Source organism: Arabidopsis lyrata (genome assembly GCF_000004255.2).
Source record: "Arabidopsis lyrata subsp. lyrata unplaced genomic scaffold ARALYscaffold_2, whole genome shotgun sequence".
Lineage (NCBI taxonomy): Eukaryota > Viridiplantae > Streptophyta > Magnoliopsida > Brassicales > Brassicaceae > Arabidopsis > Arabidopsis lyrata.
This window is the reverse complement of record NW_003302554.1, coordinates 16,139,764-16,160,458: the sequence shown is the minus strand read 5'-3', so window position 1 is coordinate 16,160,458 and position 20,695 is coordinate 16,139,764. Positions and strand designations below refer to the sequence as shown.

The 20,695-nt window shown below is 37.7% G+C and overlaps 6 protein-coding genes across 6 annotated transcripts; 3 read left to right on the top strand and 3 right to left on the bottom strand.

Moving 5' to 3' along the window:
• Positions 1 to 325: 325 nt before the first annotated feature.
• On the bottom strand, positions 326 to 3,096 carry LOC9325030 (rhomboid-like protein 17, chloroplastic). Its single transcript, XM_002887481.2, has 8 exons — positions 2,709 to 3,096; positions 2,011 to 2,125; positions 1,790 to 1,909; positions 1,428 to 1,535; positions 1,191 to 1,241; positions 934 to 1,035; positions 812 to 853; positions 326 to 726 (listed from the first exon to the last, which is right to left on the bottom strand). Exons 1-8 carry the CDS (start codon positions 3,041 to 3,043, stop codon positions 628 to 630), a joined length of 972 nt encoding a protein of 323 aa, XP_002887527.1. The 5' UTR covers positions 3,044 to 3,096; the 3' UTR covers positions 326 to 627.
• Positions 3,097 to 4,669: 1,573 nt separating this feature from the next.
• On the top strand, positions 4,670 to 6,869 carry LOC9325029 (transcription termination factor MTERF15, mitochondrial). Its single transcript, XM_021035142.1, has one exon. It carries the CDS (start codon positions 4,910 to 4,912, stop codon positions 6,257 to 6,259), a length of 1,350 nt encoding a protein of 449 aa, XP_020890801.1. The 5' UTR covers positions 4,670 to 4,909; the 3' UTR covers positions 6,260 to 6,869.
• Positions 6,870 to 11,303: 4,434 nt separating this feature from the next.
• On the top strand, positions 11,304 to 13,742 carry LOC9325028 (cytochrome P450 78A5). The gene is made up of 2 exons (XM_002888919.2): positions 11,304 to 12,892; positions 12,972 to 13,742. The coding sequence occupies exons 1-2, from the start codon at positions 11,891 to 11,893 to the stop codon at positions 13,581 to 13,583; spliced, it is 1,614 nt and encodes a 537-aa protein (XP_002888965.1). The 5' UTR covers positions 11,304 to 11,890; the 3' UTR covers positions 13,584 to 13,742.
• An 868-nt stretch (positions 13,743 to 14,610) lies between these two features.
• Positions 14,611 to 15,971, top strand: LOC9323591 (cytosolic sulfotransferase 16). Its single transcript, XM_002888918.2, has one exon. It carries the CDS (start codon positions 14,801 to 14,803, stop codon positions 15,815 to 15,817), a length of 1,017 nt encoding a protein of 338 aa, XP_002888964.1. The 5' UTR covers positions 14,611 to 14,800; the 3' UTR covers positions 15,818 to 15,971.
• Positions 15,972 to 16,067: 96 nt separating this feature from the next.
• On the bottom strand, positions 16,068 to 17,486 carry LOC9323590 (cytosolic sulfotransferase 18). The gene has a single exon (XM_002887480.2). It carries the CDS (start codon positions 17,298 to 17,300, stop codon positions 16,260 to 16,262), a length of 1,041 nt encoding a protein of 346 aa, XP_002887526.1. The 5' UTR covers positions 17,301 to 17,486; the 3' UTR covers positions 16,068 to 16,259.
• A 78-nt stretch (positions 17,487 to 17,564) lies between these two features.
• Positions 17,565 to 19,794, bottom strand: LOC9323589 (probable galacturonosyltransferase 11). The gene is given in 2 exon segments (XM_021034518.1): positions 17,565 to 18,390; positions 18,392 to 19,794. Coding segments are annotated over 2 exon segments (219 nt in total). The 5' UTR covers positions 18,458 to 19,794; the 3' UTR covers positions 17,565 to 18,237.
• Positions 19,795 to 20,695: the final 901 nt, after the last annotated feature.

The window sequence follows — 20,695 nt, the reverse complement described above, 5'->3', positions numbered from 1 at the left end:
TTAACGAAGCCATTAAATCCAATGAGTAATGATGTCAAAAAAAAAAAAAATCCAGTGAGTAATGTTTTTTGCCATCAAAAATGTGTGTCCAATGAGTAATTTAGTGGTAGACTGGTACCCATAGCTCTTCATTTTTTTGTAAATAATAAAACTAGTATTTAAATGTACTAAACACCTTAAAAAGTGGAGATAATTCATCATTGTTTTTCTTAATTTAAGGTGTGTCAGTTTTAAAGGAATAAAGAATATTTATTGTTTGTTCTGTATAATCTTTGTGATTGACGTCAAAAGAAAACAATATCTTGGTGTTGAGACTTGAAATAAATGTCAAGACAATAACCTTAAGATAATCTACAACGTTCAATTAAAAGTTCCAATTTTGACGACAAGAAATAAAAGTAGTTTACGTTGGAACCAAACCCATTAAAAATTGATCTCTTCGTTCAGTTTACAACACACTCCAAAAGTGTACCACTCAGCACCAAAATTTCCAAAATTTCCAGCCCAAACGAAAAAATGGTATTAATACTAGTCTCATTTGTCACATAACTAGTATGATGATCAGGTTAATTGATTCTTTTGCAGCAAGTCCAAGGTTCAATGGAGAAAGTAAATAATCAATCAGTATCAGAATCGGCCTTTCCTTATCCGTGCCCACGCCATGGCTGCAACCACAACTCCTCCCATCAGACGCACCGAACTTCTTGAGATATTGTTATTTTTCCCCTGCATTCCCAAAAAGTTGGTCTGGTTAAGAGACAGTCATAATGTTTCCAACCAAATGTGGATTAGATTCTCAGATAATACAGACCTCTAGAATCTTTAACATCTCGAGTCCTAAGAATAAGATTCCCTGAAGATTAAAGAGTGAGACTTTTTCAGCTGGTTCAGAAGAGTTTCACTCATTATGACGAGCATGTAGAGAGTTCTTACCCCCATTACAGGCACTCGGAGCATCAAAACAAAGTATGTAGTAACTTTTGGGTAGAGGAACATATCGAGCAGCGCGATGGCAAACACAGATCCATCAGCACCCTGTACACAAATAGGAAAGAGTTTACCTCATCAGCATTTGGTGATCCAAAACAAGTGTGCATGCATCTTTGTCTCACTCTCTATATATCAATCAAAGATTCCAGTCTGCTCATGCTCAGACAAAATCATTTAACTAGATGAGTAAAAAAACATACCAGCTGCGAATAGGGGAGTTTTGATTTATCAATGGTGACAACTCCTTGACCCTGTATGATTGACCAACCAATATCGGAGGTAAGGCAATTTGTATAAACCCCACAACTCCGTGTAGCACATGTTACATGTAACATGTACTTCAAATGAATTGGAAATAGGATCAATGAAAAAAATAGTATTAACCTGTGGACCTAGCATGATTTGAAATTAAGGAAACTATGCTGGTTGCTCTATACCTTGAGTGTAGCCAAGAGAGCATGATTACTCAAGAAGAAAACAGAGCTACCAAGTGCTCCAGCAAAGTACAGCTTCAAAAGGTAAAGCGGCCCCAAGGTTCTTGCAATCTAAGAACAATGGGTTTGAGAGATAATGATAGATAGTTAATTTAATTGAAAGATAAATAGGTAGCAAATCTTCCAAAAAGAACCAACTCAATGTCTATCTAAGGACGTTTCTTTCTAAAGTTAAGTTGCTGTTACAGTCACATGAGCCAAATTAATAATGTGAATATGTGCTCCAATCAAGTGTAAGTGACCAGTTCAAAGGAAACAAATGAATGCATTTCTCATCTCATTTACGGTAAAAGAAAGAGTCATACTCTGGTTCCGAAGTAGTAGAGTCCAATCATGTTCAAGATGATTTGATTGGTTCCAACATTACTAAAACCCGAAGTTATCAGCGTGTGTATACGTCCACTCGTAAAACTTTTCGTTGTTAGCTGCCCAAACATCAAGGTAAATAATATCAAAGATCAACCAAATCCAAGGCAAGAGTTTAGCAGTAAACAAGAGAAAAAAAGTTCTGAGTTTTGAGTTAGACCACAAAATGTTTCAACATCCACCATCTGTTTGAAACCCGCCACATTGTAAATACTGCAACATTAGCTATTATCAACCCAAAAACTACACCATTAGCTCCATTAATCCAAGACTTCCTGCCAAAGGAAAACACAAGTAGCCCAATAAAGTGTTATTTTTTTTGGGTATTATTTAGTATCCGCAAACCAAAATCATATGGAGCAGGTGAAGAATTTAAGATTTCTGATGTTATTTCTTTATCTGGAGAACAATTTCTCAAAGAAGAAGGTCTAAACAGTGTCCAGCTGCTAGTCTATCAATAAAGAGAAAAGCATCAAAAGAGCTTTAAGCTGCTCAAAGCAAGAACTACACAAAAATGGAAAAAAGCAAGTAAAGACTACTAATTTCTCATTTTTCTTTTCTGAATCCTCACACATGTCTTTGTCTTGGTAGAGCTAAAGCACAATTGACCAGAAAAGCTAAAGAGAGTAGTGAAAAAAGGTCGATGATTTATCACATAATCTCTGTCCAAACCCTAAATCAAAACCAGAAATTTATCTCCGAAAACGTAGCTAACTAGAACAAACAGAGTACAGTATAAAACCTGAGGATCATAGAGGAAGAGAACTCAGAAATTTCAGAACTTTTCCTTGGAAAGATTCGAACTTTACTTTAAAAACCCAGTAAAATCACAAAAAGGGAGAGGAAAAGAAACGATACCATCCACGCTTTTGAAACCCAGTAAAACCCTTAGACTCGATTAATCCATTACTAGGAAGCTGAGAACTGAAGAACCCAACTCTAGATTCCAGAACATTTCTGAATTTCAGCTTTAGATTGGTGTTCCCCAACGTGGTCGCGAAAAAGCCATGAACTTTCTCCAAACGCGATAGAGAAGGAACAAAGCGGGTGGCTGAAGAAGAAGATGAGAGGGTAGAAGGAAGAAGAAGATGGCTCATGAAATGGCGACTCTGGCTCGGCTGTTTCGTCACCAATTTGGTGAGCTGCGAAGAAAAGCCAACGACGACGACCCTGCGAGAGAAAATCGCATGCATTTCTCCTTTTTTCTCGAAATTAATTTTCAAATTTTACCAAATGCATGAACTTCTGAATTACATTGTCATGAGATATTTGTGAAAAAAAATTTCACCTTTTTTTAGTGATATAAAAAAGTTAGTAACGAGAAACAACTTTCATTTTAAGGTTTTAAAAAAAAAAAAAAAATCTTTCCCGTTTATAAATTTTAAAAGATTCACTAAATCATACATTGTCTCATCTCCAAAATTAAAATTTGTGGATGCTTACACAAATGGATGTCTTGGGTGGGGAAATATATGAGCTTACCACATGGTTATACTTCACCTAATGGCCACCCTCTTCCTCTTAATGTAGTATGTAAACTGCATAAGTTTTTATATGGACTCAAACAAACTTCACGCCAATAGTATCATCGGTTGTTTATTGTCATATTGAACGCAAGTTTCAATCAGTCCTTCTGCTGATCATACATTGTTCACCAAGAAGACATGACCCATTTTTGTTGCGGTTCTAGTTTATGTTGATGACATTTTGATCGCCACTAACAATGTCGAAGCAGAACAGAAACTTAAGGCTATCTTACACAAGTATCAAATTATCAATTGAGAGAATTTCACCAACTATAAAACCAAAAAGATCAGAAATAACCATAACCGCAAACAGTTGCGGAGCTAGAACATATTTTTATTGGGGTCAAAATTCTATAAACAAAACTAAACATTAAAAATATATTTTGTAAGCGACTATATTTATAATTAAAAATCTAAATTTATAAAGATTTACATGGCTTAAATGACTGTTTTATGGGTTTGGGTTCAATTTAGAAAGATCAAGTATATTTTTAGCTAGAGAATATGGGTTTTGGATTTTCTTTTTAAGTAAAACATATGTTTAAGTCAGATTTATAGGGGTCAGAGTAAAACTTTCAATGGGGTCAATCTTACATTTTTAAAAAAAACATTAAAGGTATTTAAAGTTTGTTGGGGTCAGTTGACCCCCTCCATTGCACATGCCTCCGCCCTTGACCGCAAAGCTGTCATTTCATACACGCAATGGCTGCCATTTCATACACGCAATGGCTGCCATTTCATACACGCAATGGCTGCAATCACATTAAGCAAAAACAAAAATATAGAGACAGAGCAACTTCACCTCTTATGATTTTATTAAAATCGTTTAAGAAGTCTTTACTCGAAACATCAAGACACGTTTTTGATTCGACGCTCAATATTTCCTAGAATCTATTATCTCTTTAAAGCGGCTGACTTAAACAAAGATCTTAAACTTTATATTTATAAAAAACAAGGTATATGGAAACAAACACATTCTCCTAAGGAAAAACTTGCATTTGCCTCTTTTTTAATAAAATTTTATTTTTTCTTGGATATTCTTATCTAAGTATTCATTTATCATATTAGTTTATTTCGAAAAGTTTGTTCGCTCAAACTCATAAAGGTAAGAGCTTTGCTGGTTCAGGATCGAATCGGGTTGGATTGAATTAACCCGATCGATTTAACTAAATGAACTCCTCCATTATCCAAGAAAATGCCCCTCAAGATAAGAAGAGCAATGAATTAACCCGATCGATTTAACTAAATGAACTCCTCCATTATCCAAGAAAATGCCCCTCAAGATAAGAAGAGCAAGTTATAAGCTCAGAAAGTCAGAATAGAAAATCAAAATCCCCTAATACGAAGAAGAGAGGCAATAAGGAATCCAATAGAGAAAAGGGAAAAATACACACAAAAAAAAGTTGGAGGCTTTATCAAAATAAGACAAAACTCTGAGCCTTAAAGTGTAAATACAATAAACATGACTTCGTCTTCTTCCTTCTCCGTCCATTGCTACACAATAGTGCCCTTCGAAGCCGAAGCTAAATCAGAATGGCTTCAAAACTGAAAACCTTCACCAATCTCCATGGCTACACAATAACAACCTTACTCCACCAGAGTCGATCACTATCTTCAAATCCCTCTTCACGAATTCTTACACCTATCAATCAATCGCACTACAGGAAACGAATTTTACTAGCGAATCTTCTTCATAGGTATGGCTTCCCTCCTTCTTCTCTCCAACACTTCCTCTCTAGAAACAATCACCTATTGAATTTGGATTTAGTAGAAACCGAAGCATCTCTCGGTATCTTGTTATCGTTAAAAATCCCTCAGAAATCTCTCGTTTCGTTGATTTGCGATTGCCCTAATGTTCTGCGATCAGAGTTCCTGAGGAAATGGAGAGTTCCTCTGTTTGATTGCGGTAAACACGGTGTCTCATCTTCCGCGATTAAGAGCGTCCTTGAACATTCTAGTAGAATTGGGATTGGTCCAGATAAGTTTTATGAGTGCATAAGGGTTTTGAAGGGTTTAGGGTTTTGTGATAGTACTGTGAGTAGGATCTTAAGTTCATTCCCAGGTGTTCTTTTAGTGAATGAGATTGAAATTCACAGGAAGATTGAATTTTTAGTTGGAATCGACATTCCTCGAGATAACATTGAGAGGTTTTTTCACGTTTTTCCTGAGGTTCTAGGGATTGGTACTGAGACCAGACTTAAGCCATTGCTTGATGAGTTCATAAAGATGGGGTTTAGCAAGGATGATATAAAGGAAGAGATTGCTAGAGAACCGAGAGTTCTTGGTTTGGAGTTAGGTGAGCTTCCGCGGTGTTTGGAGTTGATCAATACATTGAAATGCCGGGAAGTGATCAGACTTAGTATAATCAGCGAGGGAGCATTCCGTGCTGGGTTTGAAGTGAAACTCAGAGTTGATTGTTTATGCAAATACGGGTTGATTCGTAGAGACGCATTCAAGGTTGTGTGGAAAGAGCCAAGGGTGATCTTATATGAGATAGAGGATATAGAGAAGAAGATTGAGTTTTTAACTAACAGAATGGGATTTCACATCAATTGCTTAGCTGATGTACCGGAGTATCTAGGGGTTAACCTCCAGAAGCAGATCGTTCCACGGTACAATGTCATTGATTACTTGAAACTAAAAGGTGGGCTTGGCTGTGATATTGGATTGAAAGGTTTGATAAAACCTAGTATGAAAAGATTCTATAATTTATACGTGAAGCCATACCCAGAGTGCGAAAGAATCTTTGGCAAGAGAAAAGAGAATGCGCGAGTGAATAAACGACATCCCGCTGGGCTTTGGAAGCTTATGAAGCCACCTAGCTATCTAACAACAAAAGAAGATGTAGTGAACATGAAGTCTTTTATAGAGTCACTTGCTTAGAAGATTTGGATCTTATACTGCTTGAAACAAAGATTGCCTCTTACTAGAGTGAAAATGATCGGCCATTCTCTTGAGGATTCTCGCTTCCTCACTTTGCTACTCTGAAATGATATTGGTTATCAGGAAACTTCCAGGAGCTATCGAATCCGATTTCAATTCGCTCGAGTTCATGGCTTGATTATTCAAAGGACAATGCATACTCCTGAAAAAAAGTACCGAATAATCATATGCTCACTTCTCGTTGTGCATCTTGGAGACGGAAGACATCTACCAATGCCATTGCCTTCGTTTCCATGTCTCTGCCTTTACTGCCTGATAGATTTGCTGAGCAAATTGGTTCTTAAAAGTCAAGTGTATGTTCCAACAGTAACTACTAGTTTGGGATGTTACGTGGGCCGAGCCAGGCCGGCCAGTAGCCCGTTTTGGCAACTTTTATGCTAGGCCGATCCATCTGTTCCGTGATCCATCTCAAACATCTTCTTTTTTTTTTTGCATTTATACCAAAAATATTTTGTTGACAACAAAAAGTCTTTCTTAAAAACTATTTTCAAGCTGAGCTATAGAAAACGATGAACATGAGATTTAGATTTATTTAAGGCAGAATTGGTTATATATGAGTCATTCATGCACTCTGCTTAATGTGTAGAAAGTTTTTTTTTTCAGAGTGCAAGGATTTCAATGGGTAGAAAAGTTAATCAGTCAATCACTAATTATAGTAGCCATACTTTTAGATTTTTTTTTTTTTTTTCCAATCAAACACCATATATTAGTTCACGGAATAAGACTCTCTTTTAGAGAGAGCCAAACAGGTACCGTCAAACGTACATGGGAAAAACAGAACCCGCGATTTCTTGCACATTTCGCAAGATAATCGGCGGAGATATTACCACTACGGGGAATGTGCTTAAGACTGAAAGTAGTAAAACGATCCCTGTAATATGTAAAGTCTTTCAATTCTGTAGAAAACGTAGGCCACTCTTCAGGAGCACAGGTCATAGTCAATAGGTCAGAACAATCCGTCTGAATGAGGATACTCGTCATTGGGATCGCCAATAAGCACTTCATCGTCCATATGAGAGTATCCAGCTCTGCATGCAGGGGAGAAAGACTTCTACGCGAGCCTTTTAAGCCTAAGTGTAGCAGTCGTCCTCCTTGAAAAACAAGCCACCCGTGTCCACTTCTAGTCTCCGTCCCGAGCCAAGACCCATCAATGGAGCATACCGGTCTGTCCTCTGGGGATGGCGACTCGTGCGTACTAAGTACCAACTGGGTCTGGGGGTCTTCTCTCTGATTTGCTCGCCTCCACGCGCCTTCCTCTTGAGTTGCAAGATCTAGCGTTTCCTGAGGTGGTACGCTCAAATTCTCGAAAATCTTTCGATTGCGCGCCTTCCAAATATACCACATAATCCATGGGAATACTCTTAGGCTCTCTTCATCCGCACCCGCCTCTTTACCCCGCCAATATAGGTAATCTAAGTTATTGTAGAGCGACGCCGAGGGAAACAGCGCTGGGGAAGATGGGATGTTGGAGAGAGCCCAGACTTGTCTAGCAGGAGAACATTCAAAGAGCAAGTGGTTGATTGATTCTTCCTCTGCACCACATCTTGAACATCCTTTATCTCTGCCAATATGGCGATAAAATAGTCATTGGCTTGAAGCCAAGCAACCAGTCACACATTGCCACACGAAATGCTTTAATTTTCGCGTAGTTTTTAATTTCCAAGCTTGCGCCTTGAGTGTCGTAACACTAGGTCCCTGAGAAGGGTTGTCGCAAACAGGGCGAGAAATACTTCTCGCGACCTCGTATCCAGATTTGACGGTATAATTACCAGACTTTGTCATTGTCCAACAATAACCATCACTCGAGACAATACGACTCGGTTTAATCCCTAGTATGAGGGTAATTTCCTCCGGGGGAAACAATTCCCGGAGACGATCCATCTTCCACTGTTTAGATCCAAAGTCAATCAAGGTAATAACGCAAGCCAAAGGGTCTCTCTCCACCGTTAACCCCTTAGGTGGGCGTGCCGGAGTATCTGGTATCCATGGGTCTGTCCAAATGTAGGTACCGAAGCCCGAGCCAATGGTCTTGCGGATTCCATATCTAAGAACGTCCTTGGCAAGACCAGAGTGCAAGGATTTCAATGGGTAGAAAAGTTAATCAGTCAATCACTAATTATAGTAGTCATACTTTTAGATTTTGATTATAGAGAAAAGCTAACTTTTATATACATAGGTAGATTACACACACGGTTTATAAAAAAATTAAGGTGAACAACAAGAACAAGAAGTATCTGAAAAAAAACAAAACTTAGATAAAAATTATAGAGAGTGTGTTTAGACTTGGATGTAAGATTCGACAGTTGGTCAAATAACATCTTTGACTTGGTCAACGTGTTTACCAACGGTTTTCGGTTATTTATAAAGACACATACGAGTGGTGAGCTGTGACATTTGCTTTGTCCTTAAGCATCATCACAAGCCAGCTTAAATTGTCTCTACGGTCAGACAACCTATGACCTTATTATACACACGTATATGGAGCGTTTTTCAATTTCGTATGGCATATATATGTGTCACTGTGTATGTGTGTGGTATCATTGTTGAAGGGAGACAATTTTGTGGTTAACGAGGTCGATGCTTTGTTTGGTCCATACCCTGCATCATGCATGGCCACCATATTACTATGTTTTCGTGACGTAATTGCTGATACGTATATCAATTTTCAACCAAACTAGTTGAATATGATTCAATTAAGCAAATACATAATTGATTAACAGGCCAGCTAGCTGGATTCAATAATCCATTAAGCATGCATGTTATGAGAAAATTCTGGTATTCAATATTCAACTAGTTTTGTAACTGATAGCATATATGTATACGACCATTGAACTTAAAATCAAATAGGTGGCTTCAAACCCCCGAATTTTAATCTAACCTCTTTGTAAGTTGATTTATACCAATTTCTGTATATAAACTATGAAAAGCCATTAGTTTTTTTTGGGGTTGAAATTAATGCAGCCATTTGTTTTTTTATATATGGATCCAAACCAAATATGTATACCCTTATTAAAGCCGGATTGAATATGGATAATCTCCATCAATAACTACTTGGTCTTGGTTATTAATATCTCATCATCAACGTCTAAAGTCTAGCTAAAAACTAACTTTTATATTCCTAAAGATTCAATATTATGACCTAGCAATTTTATACTCGGTTATTCGTGTTTTTATTTTGGACAAATGAGTCCAAGGGCCGATCGATCTCCATCCCTCCTCGGTTTTACTTTTACAAATGATTAAAATATAGGTTTGCATGAAGGACCGACACTGTCAAGTCATGTGCGTTTTTAAGAGACAATGAGGAAACAGTGACTTTTTTGTTGGGTCAAAGGGAAGCAAATCCATCTTGTTGGTTAACGATTTCATTATTAATTTTGGAGGAGTCCCAATGGAATATCTAGGTAGAAATCATGATAACGGGCAATTTGAATTCAAGAATTAAAAATTCCGCTCCATTAATCCATTTCATTTTACATTAAAGTTTTACTACAATGAAGAACTATATATAGTTGAATACACACGTTGCATCGAATGACCTAGATATATGGCTGAGATACATTTTTCATTGATTTATGAGATGGTCGGAATTTGGAACACAATTATATAGTACTCGTGTTGATCTACATTTGTTACTATGTAGAATGTACAAATGTACATCAAAATCGTAGTTAACATATGCTAGTTTAAGCTATAGCCTTTCTTTTGTACTTCCTAAAGCCTAAAGGTCCAATTAAGTAGCCAACCCTATATAACTCTTTCACATTTGAGTCAAATACTCAAATCCAAATATATAATTTAGGGATTTTGGTCTAATAGCAAAACTTATAGAAATTGCCACAAAACATTTGTCTTTCCAAATGTGCCATAATGGTTGACAAGACTTTGAACCGAAAATTTCTGGTAGACAAAAAATATTGTCCACCTTTGAAACAACAAACTGGAAAGATATTTGGTGGACAAAAAATCTAGTCCACCTTTAAAACAACAGATTTTTGGTGGATAAGAATTCGAAACGACATACAAAAATTTGGGTAGACAAGAAATGTTGTCCACCATTATGACACATTTGGAAAGATTTATGTTTTGTGTCATTTTTGCTAAGTTTTTGAACAGTAACTCAGTAAGTGACACATTAGTTAGTTTGCTCTATAATTTAACCGACTATATTGTATATCAGCTATCAATTCTCATAAAGTGGCTTCTTAATTACTTGTTTGTTAAAGCTGTGATTAGTTACTTCTTAATTAATTGTATTTTATGTTTATATATATCTTCCTCCTTCACTTATTTTATTTCAACTTCCATCGGTAATTAACTTTCCCATACGCAAAAAAAAAGGAAATTATTCTCTACCAGTAATTAACTTTATTCTCTACCAGTTAAGGAAATTATATCGTTCTTAATTACATGCATTATCGATTAAAAAAAAGTATCAGAATTCAGAACGATCATCGCTATTTAGTCCTCGTAAAAATATTAAAGAATAACTGGTCCGACGACATTGCTAGGTCCACTTGACTGCGAACGTATCGGTGTCCGCAAGATTTATTGACTAGCAGGTATAGGAATTGGTAATAAATACATGAATAATTTTTCTTATGCATATTTCTCTTTATATATAAAAGCTTTTTAAGTTCTAACTTATTGATCTGATGTCTCTTGTTAAATATGAGGTATTTTAATATGTTTTTTCCTTTAGTTAAATGAATAGACAAAATGGAAATTATATTTTAGTCAGTTCACCGAATCTATTATTCAATAGGGGAATTTGTTTCTATCTGTTGTTCTTTCTCGTCACTGGAATAAACTGAATGATTTATTTTGTTTTTGCTCAATATAACTTCTAAAATGCAGTAAGAACTTTTTAAAAAATTATTTTCTGAAAATGAATATATATTGGATACAACCGTGATTTGTTATATATCGAAGTTACATGGAACAAAATAGATGTAACTTTAAACTCCTATTATTCTTTTTTGGTAAAACTCTTATAATTCTTACAAGTGCTTAACTTGTCAAGTAGATCTATTATTTGGATACTTTTATATTTTGAAACCTTCCATTGATTCTGTGACTTCTATCACACAACCTCTTTTCTCTCTTTGGAATTTAAATTAAAAAAGTATTTATGGTAGGCGTCCGAAGAAATATGTTACGTAGACGATGATCTAAATTTTGTAGAAAATTAACGAAAAAGGATTATGTGATAACCATTGGTACTGAACTTTTAATATAAAAATGATTGGTACATTCATGTAACACTTTTTTAAAAAAATATGTAGCCTGTAGGTATATAATGGCTTTACTCGGATGTCATGTAAACCAAATCATGTATAAACCATGCAAAAAGGGGCAAATCCATCAAATGAAAAGAAGAAGAAAAAAAACGGTGCGATGTCTTGACTCTTGACCATGGTTAAAGCGTACCTGACTGGACTTTATAATCCATCTAACCCTAGTTAAAATCCTCCACTATATAAGAAACATTCTCACTGTCCCCATCATCACCAACTGTTTCTTCTCTTATGCTCTCACTAGCTAAAAACCCCTAAGTTCTTCTTCAAGAAAATGGCTATTGATATGTATCTTTCCTTCGCTTCTCGATCTGGATCTTCTTCATTTCTGAGTCTCGAGCTTTGTCTCAGCATTTTCCTCTTCATCTCCCTTTTCGTTTTCTGGTTGACTCCAGGTGGCTTTGCTTGGGCACTCTACAAAGCTCGTTTCCATACCCGACCTGAGTCCAAAACCGGACCCGCCATTCCCGGCCCGTCTGGTCTCCCCATCTTTGGCCTCCTCTTGGCTTTCGTCAATAACGCCTTAACACACAGAATCCTCACCAATATTGCTGACACTTGCAAAGCAAAAGCTCTCATGGCGTTTTCCGTCGGGTCGACCCGGTTTGTGATAACCAGCGAACCGGAGACAGCAAAAGTGCTTCTTAACAGCTCTGCTTTTGTAGACCGGCCAGTGAAAGAGTCGGCTTACGAGCTGCTCTTTCATAGAGCCATGGGGTTTGCTCCCTTTGGTGATTACTGGAGAGAGCTGAGGAGAATCTCTTCTACTCATCTCTTCAGCCCTAAGAGGATCTCCAGTTTTGGCGAGTCCCGCCGAAAAATCGGGCAAGACATGGTAGGAGAGATCAAGAACTCAATGGAGAGTTATGGAGAAGTGCATATAAAAAAGATCTTGCATTTCGGATCACTCAACAACGTGATGTCTAGCGTTTTTGGTAAAACGTACAACTTCAACGAAGGTATTGTCTACTCTAAAGAGAGCATTGAGTTGGAGCATTTGGTGTCCGAAGGCTATGAGCTGCTCGGAATCTTCAACTGGAGTGATCATTTCCCTGGAATGAGATGGTTAGATTTACAAGGCGTGAGGAGAAGATGCCGTAGTTTGGTCGGTAAAGTGAATGTGTTCGTCGGTAAGATAATCAACGACCATAAATCAAAGAGGTCTCTTCGTGATAATCAAGAAGAGAGCACTTATGATGATGATTTTGTCAATGTCTTACTTGGCATGCACGGCAACAGCAAACTTTCTGACTCCGATATGATTGCCGTCCTTTGGGTAAGTACGAGTATAGGCATATACATATATGAGTTTAAGGAATAATTAACATAATCTAAATATTTTTTTATTTGTATAGGAAATGATTTTTAGGGGAACAGACACGGTGGCGATTCTATTGGAATGGATCCTTGTGAGGATGATTCTTCACCCTGACATTCAAGCCAAGGCGCAGGCCGAGATCGATGGTATCGTGGGTGACCCGGAACGTCAAGTATCAGACTCAGACCTCTCCAAGCTCCCATACGTTCGTGCCATCATCAAGGAAACCCTAAGGATGCACCCACCTGGTCCTCTCCTCTCATGGGCTCGCCGGTCCATTCACGACACTCAAATCGGAACCCACTTTATCCCCGCAGGAACCACTGCGATGGTAAACATGTGGGCTATAACCCACGATGAAAAGGTCTGGCCGGAAGCTCATGAGTATAAACCAGAGAGGTTTCTTGGTGCACAAGAAATTGATAATTTCCCCATCATGGGATCTGATCTGAGGCTTGCTCCCTTCGGTGCTGGACGTAGGGTCTGTCCCGGCAAGACGATGGGTCTAGCCACCGTGGAGCTATGGCTAGCTCAGTTGCTAGGAAGCTTCAAATGGGTCCCATGTGGTGAAGTGGATTTGAGTGAGACTTTGAAGCTCTCTTTGGAGATGAAGAACACTCTTGTCTGCAAGGCAATCCCTAGGGTTTAAGTAGGGTTTCATAGACAACTTTGTTTCTCTCTCTCTGGGTTGTCTGATTTCCCATGTGAGATGTCTTAATTAGTGACTTTCTTTTCTTTTTTTTTTTGCTAAATTTAATTAGTGACTTTCTTTTTTTGTCACCTCCACATCTAAATAAAAGTCAAATTAATAAAGTTCCATTTCTGAAATTTTAATTTATGTTAATTAATGTATTGTAAGAACCAACCACTTCACCACAAAAACTTTTATAAAACTGATGCCCATAAATTTTTAATATATTATTATGCCAAAAACACCAGCTCGCTTGGTTTTTAGAGTTAAGACTAGGACCGGACCTGCTTTTAAGTGCATGCAAAACCTATATTATGTGTTTGGAAGGAGAGGAACACTTGTATCCACCGCAATGCAAACAGTCTCTTTCCCTGTTTTTCTTATGCTTTCTGTTGAAAACTTAATATTTCGTATATGTTTTCTAACTGATGTGAATAATATTCTTTTTGCTATGCAATAAATTTAGGAAATTACACAGTCCAACCAAAATAATCTCCACAAAATGATCATGTAGACCCATATGGGCTTTTAATGGACCGGACTGCATAGGCCTCCAAAATTCGATAGTATATAAAAGTGGAGGCTTTTTAAATTAGTAAATAAAGTGAAGGGGTTGGATTGAAAGCTGCAGGGAAATTCAGCCACGGCCTAGAGATAAACGTGGACCGAACAAAATTACGGAGCCAAACCAACCAAGCCTCTCTCTACCTGCTAACTTCCATTTCTAAAACGTGCTTTTTTTTTCGTACCAACAACCACTTCTTCTCTACTTACAATTTTTTTTTTTTAATACAATCACTTGCTTACTCTAATCTTTTTTTTAAAAAGACTTGCTTACTTTTAATTAGTAGATAGATAAATCTGAAATCTACTTTAATAAACACATCGTTATATAAAGTTTTCAATATAAATTGCAACCATAAAAAATAAAATTCAATAAGCCTTGAGCCGGTTAGTTACCTTTTTTTTTTTTTTTAATCAATAATTTTACATTGGTTTGTTTATCGTTTCAATGAAACTGATGCGACCCTTATCGAGCCATCATCACCTACCTAAATTGCCTTCTAATATAAAATCCTTTTCTCATCTCTCAAGAATCTCAATCCATCTTCCACAACTCTAATAAACCTTCCCGATACATCCCCTCTTGGTTCTATCACTCGATCTCATCAGCAATGGAATCAAAGACAACCCAAAACGGATCCGAAGTCGTCGAACTCACAGAGTTCGAGAAAACCCAGAAGAAGTACCACGATTTCATCGCTACACTTCCAAAGAGCAAAGGCTGGAGACCCGATGAGATCTTAACCCAATACGGTGGACACTGGTGGCAAGAATGTCTCCTCGAAGGTCTTTTTCACGCTAAAGACCATTTCGAAGCACGACCCACTGATTTCCTCGTCTGTAGCTACCCAAAAACCGGTACGACTTGGCTCAAAGCACTTACTTACGCAATCGTCAATCGTTCTCGTTACGACGAAGCCACAAACCCACTCCTCAAACGAAACCCTCACGAGTTCGTCCCTTACGTTGAGATCGACTTCGCTTTTTACCCGACCGTCAATGTTCTTCAAGACAGAAAGAACCCACTTTTCTCCACCCATATCCCAAACGGGTTATTACCCGATTCGATTGTGAACTCAGGTTGTAAGATGGTGTACATATGGAGAGACCCGAAAGATACTTTCATCTCCATGTGGACTTTCTTACACAAGGAGAAGTCTCAAGAAGGTCAATTAGCGAGTCTTGAGGAGAGCTTTGATATGTTTTGTAAAGGTTTATCTGTGTACGGTCCTTATCTGGATCATGTGTTAGGTTATTGGAAGGCTTATCAAGAGAATCCAGATAGGATTTTGTTCCTTAGGTATGAGACTATGAGAGCTAATCCTTTGCCTTTTGTTAAGAGATTGGCTGAGTTCATGGGTTATGGATTCACGGATGAGGAAGAGGAGAAAGGTGTTGCTGAGAAAGTGGTGAAGCTTTGTAGCTTTGAGACGTTGAAGAATCTTGAAGCTAACAAAGGAGATAAAGAAAGAGAGGATCGTCCTGCTGTTTATGCGAATAGCGCGTATTTTAGGAAAGGAAAGGTGGGAGATTGGGCGAATTATCTGACTCCGGAGATGGCTGCTCGTATTGATGGGTTAGTGGAGGAGAAATTCAAAGATACTGGCTTGCTTCAGCATGATAGCTGAATGTGTTGTCTTCTGGTCCTTTTGTTATTTGGTGTGGCGAAACAGAGGATGCTCTGTTTTGCTCTGTTTGCTTCTGTATTCTCATTATTGTCTGAATCATCTTGCTTATAACAAGAGAGATATTTCGATTTATGATCCTAAATGCTTGATTTAATACCTATCCGCAAACATTGGATTCAGTTTTATATAATCACATAAACAAATAAGAGAATGAAAAAAGGTGACTCTGCATTCATCAGGCAAACATGAATGATGTTAAATAAAGGCATTGCAAAGCCAGGTCCTATTTATAGAAACAATGCATTTGGATAAAAAACAGAAGCAACATTTATTCTTCCAATATATAAGTTATTACATTAATAGAATCAAACTAAAACAAGGAGCAAACTTCTGTTGTAAACAAAGCATATATGGATCAGTCATTGCTCGGAACAAGAACCGGTCATTTACCATGTTCAAGCAAACCAGTGCCCTTAAATTTATCTTCCATTAACCCATCAATACGAGCAGCCATCTCCGGAGTCAGATAATTCGACCAATCTCCCACCTTTCCTTTCCTGAAATAGGCACTATTCGCGTAAACACCAGGACGATCCTCTCTGTCTTTCTCCCCTTTGTTAGCTTCAAGATTCTTCAATGTCTCGAAGCTGCAAAGATTCACCACTTTCTCAACAACACCTTTCTTCTCTTCCTCAGCAGTGAATCCATAACCCATAAACTCAGCCAGACTCTTCACGTAAGGCAAAGGATCAGCTCTCATCGTCTCGTACTTGAGGAACAAAATACGATCTGGATTCTCTTGGTAGGCTTTCCAATACGCCAGGATATGATCAAGATAAGGACCGTACCCAGACAGACCACGACAGAACATATCAAAAGACTCCTCAAGATTGTTGACAGGTCCAAGTTCTGTCCTTTCCTTGTGAAGGAAAGTCCACATTGAGATGAAAGTGTCCTTTGGTTCTCTCCAGATGTAAACCATCTTACAACCTGATTTCACAACCGAATCAGGTAATAACTCGTATGGGATATGAGTCGAAAACAGAGTGTTCCCTTTGTCTTTGAGAACATCAACTTCAGGGAAGAAAGGGAAATCGATCTCAATGTAAGGAACAAACTCGTGAGGGTTACGTTTCAGGAGAGGGTTGGAGGAATCATCGAAGCGGGAACGATTGGCAATGGCGAAAGTCAGGGCTTTGAGCCAAGTGGTACCTGTCTTTGGGTAGCTACAGACGAGGAAGTCACTGGGTCGCGCTTGAAAGAACTCTTGCGCGTGAATACAACCTTCGAGGAGAGGCGGTAGCCACCAGTAACCACCATACTCGATCAGGGGCTCTTTCGGTCTCCAGCCTTTCTCGTGAGGAAACGTGGAGATTAGTTCTTGGTACCGTTTCTGATTCTTCTCGAACTTTGTTGATTCTGTCTTGGTCTCGTCGTGGCTTTGTACGGTCGTGGTCGTGACGTTTAGGGTTTCTGATTCCATTGGGGGATAGAGAAATAGGATTTGAAAGACTTGTGTAGAGTTCTGTGGGAGATGAGTGATGATGGTCTGTGTTTGGACAAAGATCAGATTGGCTTTAGTAATGAAGCTATTTTTTACCCACGTGTTAATATGTGATTCGCAGGTTGTTGGTTTGGTGTGCACATGCTTAAAGTAGAAAAGCACTCAGAGACTCAAGAGTATATAACTTAAATATATGATCTGTTAATCTATAAAAAAAATTGGCCAAAAAATAGGCTCTTCTCTGTAATCTATTCAACTATAAACTACACTCTTCACTTGCAGAAATCTGAATCTGCTGCTGTTCTAAGATCTACAATATATAATGCATAAGATTCAACCTGACTAAGTAAGTATCTAGATATCTATTTTCGTAATGACTTGATGAAGAAGAAAACAAACTCTTCAAGTGTTTTAAGCTGTGATGCAATCTTGCAAATAAGAATGGCTCGAGTGTACCTGTCCCAGTAAGGTTTATACTTCCCGATTGCAAGCTTTAGCCATGCTTTCATGTTCCCATTGTAGTGAATCACTACCACGCTCTTTAAGATAATTACTATTGTCGATGTTCATATAGTTACAAGCCCAAGACAAGCCATCTTCTGTCTAGTGGCTCTGGCTCCGTGAGACTTAGAAAGCCAATAAATCTGGAGGAAACGTACTGAGTTCGCAGAAATGACAACATCTTCGTTGACGAAAACATTTTCCTCTAGCCATGGATAGATCTCAGGGATGCAGAAATCTAAGATGCTTTGGCAAAGAAAATTACTTTTGAATTTTCTTGTATCCTTTCTTCATTCAACCAAGAAGCTCTTATATTGCTATAGCTGAGCCTTTGCAGTCATTACTGAGAAACCATGCCTGCATAGCTCTGTAGCTCACTCCATTAATCACTATGTGAACAAGCTGCCTCAGATGATTAGCTTTCGATAACAAAATGGTAGAGGTTGTTGTCAACGAGTCTAGTTGAGTTTATGTTCTCATCCACTAGCTCCTGAAGAGACGGCTCTGTTAACCAATTTGATGTGACCTCGACCACCGAGCACTCTAGGCTCTTTGGTAGGGCCTTTACCAACAGATTGTCCAAACACAGTGGTCTGAACGGTAGGGTTCTTGATGTGAGATTTCATGGTCACCATTGTGGTGGTTAGGTTGTAGTGGTGCCTTGAAGGGTAGAGCTGATAAGCCGCTAATTACAGGCTGAGCCTCCACTAAAGTTATATGTTGTCTTTTGATTGCAGCTTCGAGAGCAGAGGAGGTAATTTCTGATTTTTGTGTTATTGAGCTGAAGCTAAGCGAAGATTATTGTGTTCTTTGGCCATATATAAACATAAGTTTTGGCAAGTGTCATGTAACTGTCCGGAGTACGCGGAAGCGCTTGTTGCCTTGTCGGTGAAATTTGTACGGTCATGTAATGCGTTCTCAACTATTGAGTCTCTTTCCTATTGATATAAACAGAGCAGAGTAAGTCCTCTAAAGAAAAAAGAATAGTAATGTCTTCTATTGTGATTATCAAATGATACAAATGTGCAATGAGGATGGACAGAATATAATTAGGAACTAGTCCAAGCCATTGGATTCTCAACTGTCCTAACAAGCAAACCAGAGCTAAATAGCATAATACCAATATGGAGTCTGACGGTTTCAGAGATGGACTACAAATGTGAAGCTAGGAACAAAGAAGACGTGAAGTGCATTTTTTCCTATCTGAATTAGTTTTAACAGCTAAAGATCATCAATTTCTTCGTCCTTGGATAGTGTTCGTTGGTGACTAAAAGATGTCACTTTTAAAATCTGAAACTTTTATAGTTTTCTGATAGTTGAGGGCTAATTAAAAGTCCGACCTTCAAAAGACACCTATAAACATGAATACATGATGACTCGCAGTGTTAAGTCTTAGGTTTTACATAATTTTGTTTCCCCCTCTCTAAATTCCACAACGAATGATCAAAGCTAAACTCTAATCTAACTATTTAAGCATCAATTGAAGCATGAGATTATAACTAGGAGTGAGTGAGAGGGAACGAGAGAAAAATACAACTTACAAGTAGAATCTTGCTGGGTCTAATCGAGAGACAGAGAAATGTGATATGTGATGTTGCCTCCTTCGCAAGGAGTCCTTCCTCTTGACCGTGCTTCAGTTTCTCTCCATATTTTTTTTTTTAAATCTTAGCCCATATTGGTTCCTGTTGGCCCATTAACGTGTAGGAAGTTCGGCTAAAGCTCTATGTAGAGCCCAAGCCTTCAGTTTCACTCTCTTTTTACTCAAGTATCCACAATATTAAGTTTCCACATCTTAATTTTACTAATGAACTTTTAGCAAAGATAAATAAAAAATTGCTTTGAGACAACAACAATGAAAAACACATCTTCATAGGACTGGTGTGCAGATTGATTCATCAACCATGTACGACAGTGTTCATTATGGAGAAGAGTTGTTGAGGGAATAAAAAATTAGACCACAACATACAAATTTATCTGCCAGTTACACGTTAGGTCCATCATTTATACAAAACAATCTGTATCATATATTCATATAGGTTCCTAACTAAACGTGTGTGCATAACTCTTTAAAAAAATGAAACATCGATCGACAACATTGAATGGGCATAGTTGTCTAAAATCCATAATTAAAGAGATCTCCTACTTCACCAAATCTGATAATTTTGAGTGAACAAATGTTGTTTGTAATCAACTGCGACAAAAAAAAGATACAACGTGGAAATAGAATCACTTTTGTTGAGGAAGGTGCTGAGTAGCATAGGACATTATATGTGATTTTCACTTTTTAAAAACCAAAATCACGTAGAATCAAAGCATATCTTATGGGAATAAGTATAATTTTATTTGTTAATTGTGTACACACAAAAAAAAACAGCTTTCAAATAATCCCGTAAAATGACAAGTGGAAAGGAGCCAAAGTTGAAAGTTATTTGTGAAATAATCAATTTTGCAAATGTTGTTAGAGTCCATTATGCAAAAAGTTAAGTTGGAATTTACGTCATATGGATCATTGAAATAGTCAACAGTCACACACAAACACGTGCCATCGCCATAGGCCCATAGTCCATAGACTACCATGACTTCTTCTAACTCAATGACTCGTTATCACGCCACATCAATATGAATCATGTAATTTTTTTTCTTAAATCCCAAAATTTTTAGTCTCCATTCCATAGATTTTCGTTGATAACATGTATGCTATAGTTCAATAGTACACACATTATATTTTAAAAATAAGTTCCTATTCGAGTTCAGAATTCAATTCATCTAAAAGTAAAACACGCTTCATACAAAAGTAAAGATACTTATTGTACGCTTTGTTCATATTTCCTAGGATCTATACAGTAAAAAAATTAAAAGATTTGGCATGCATG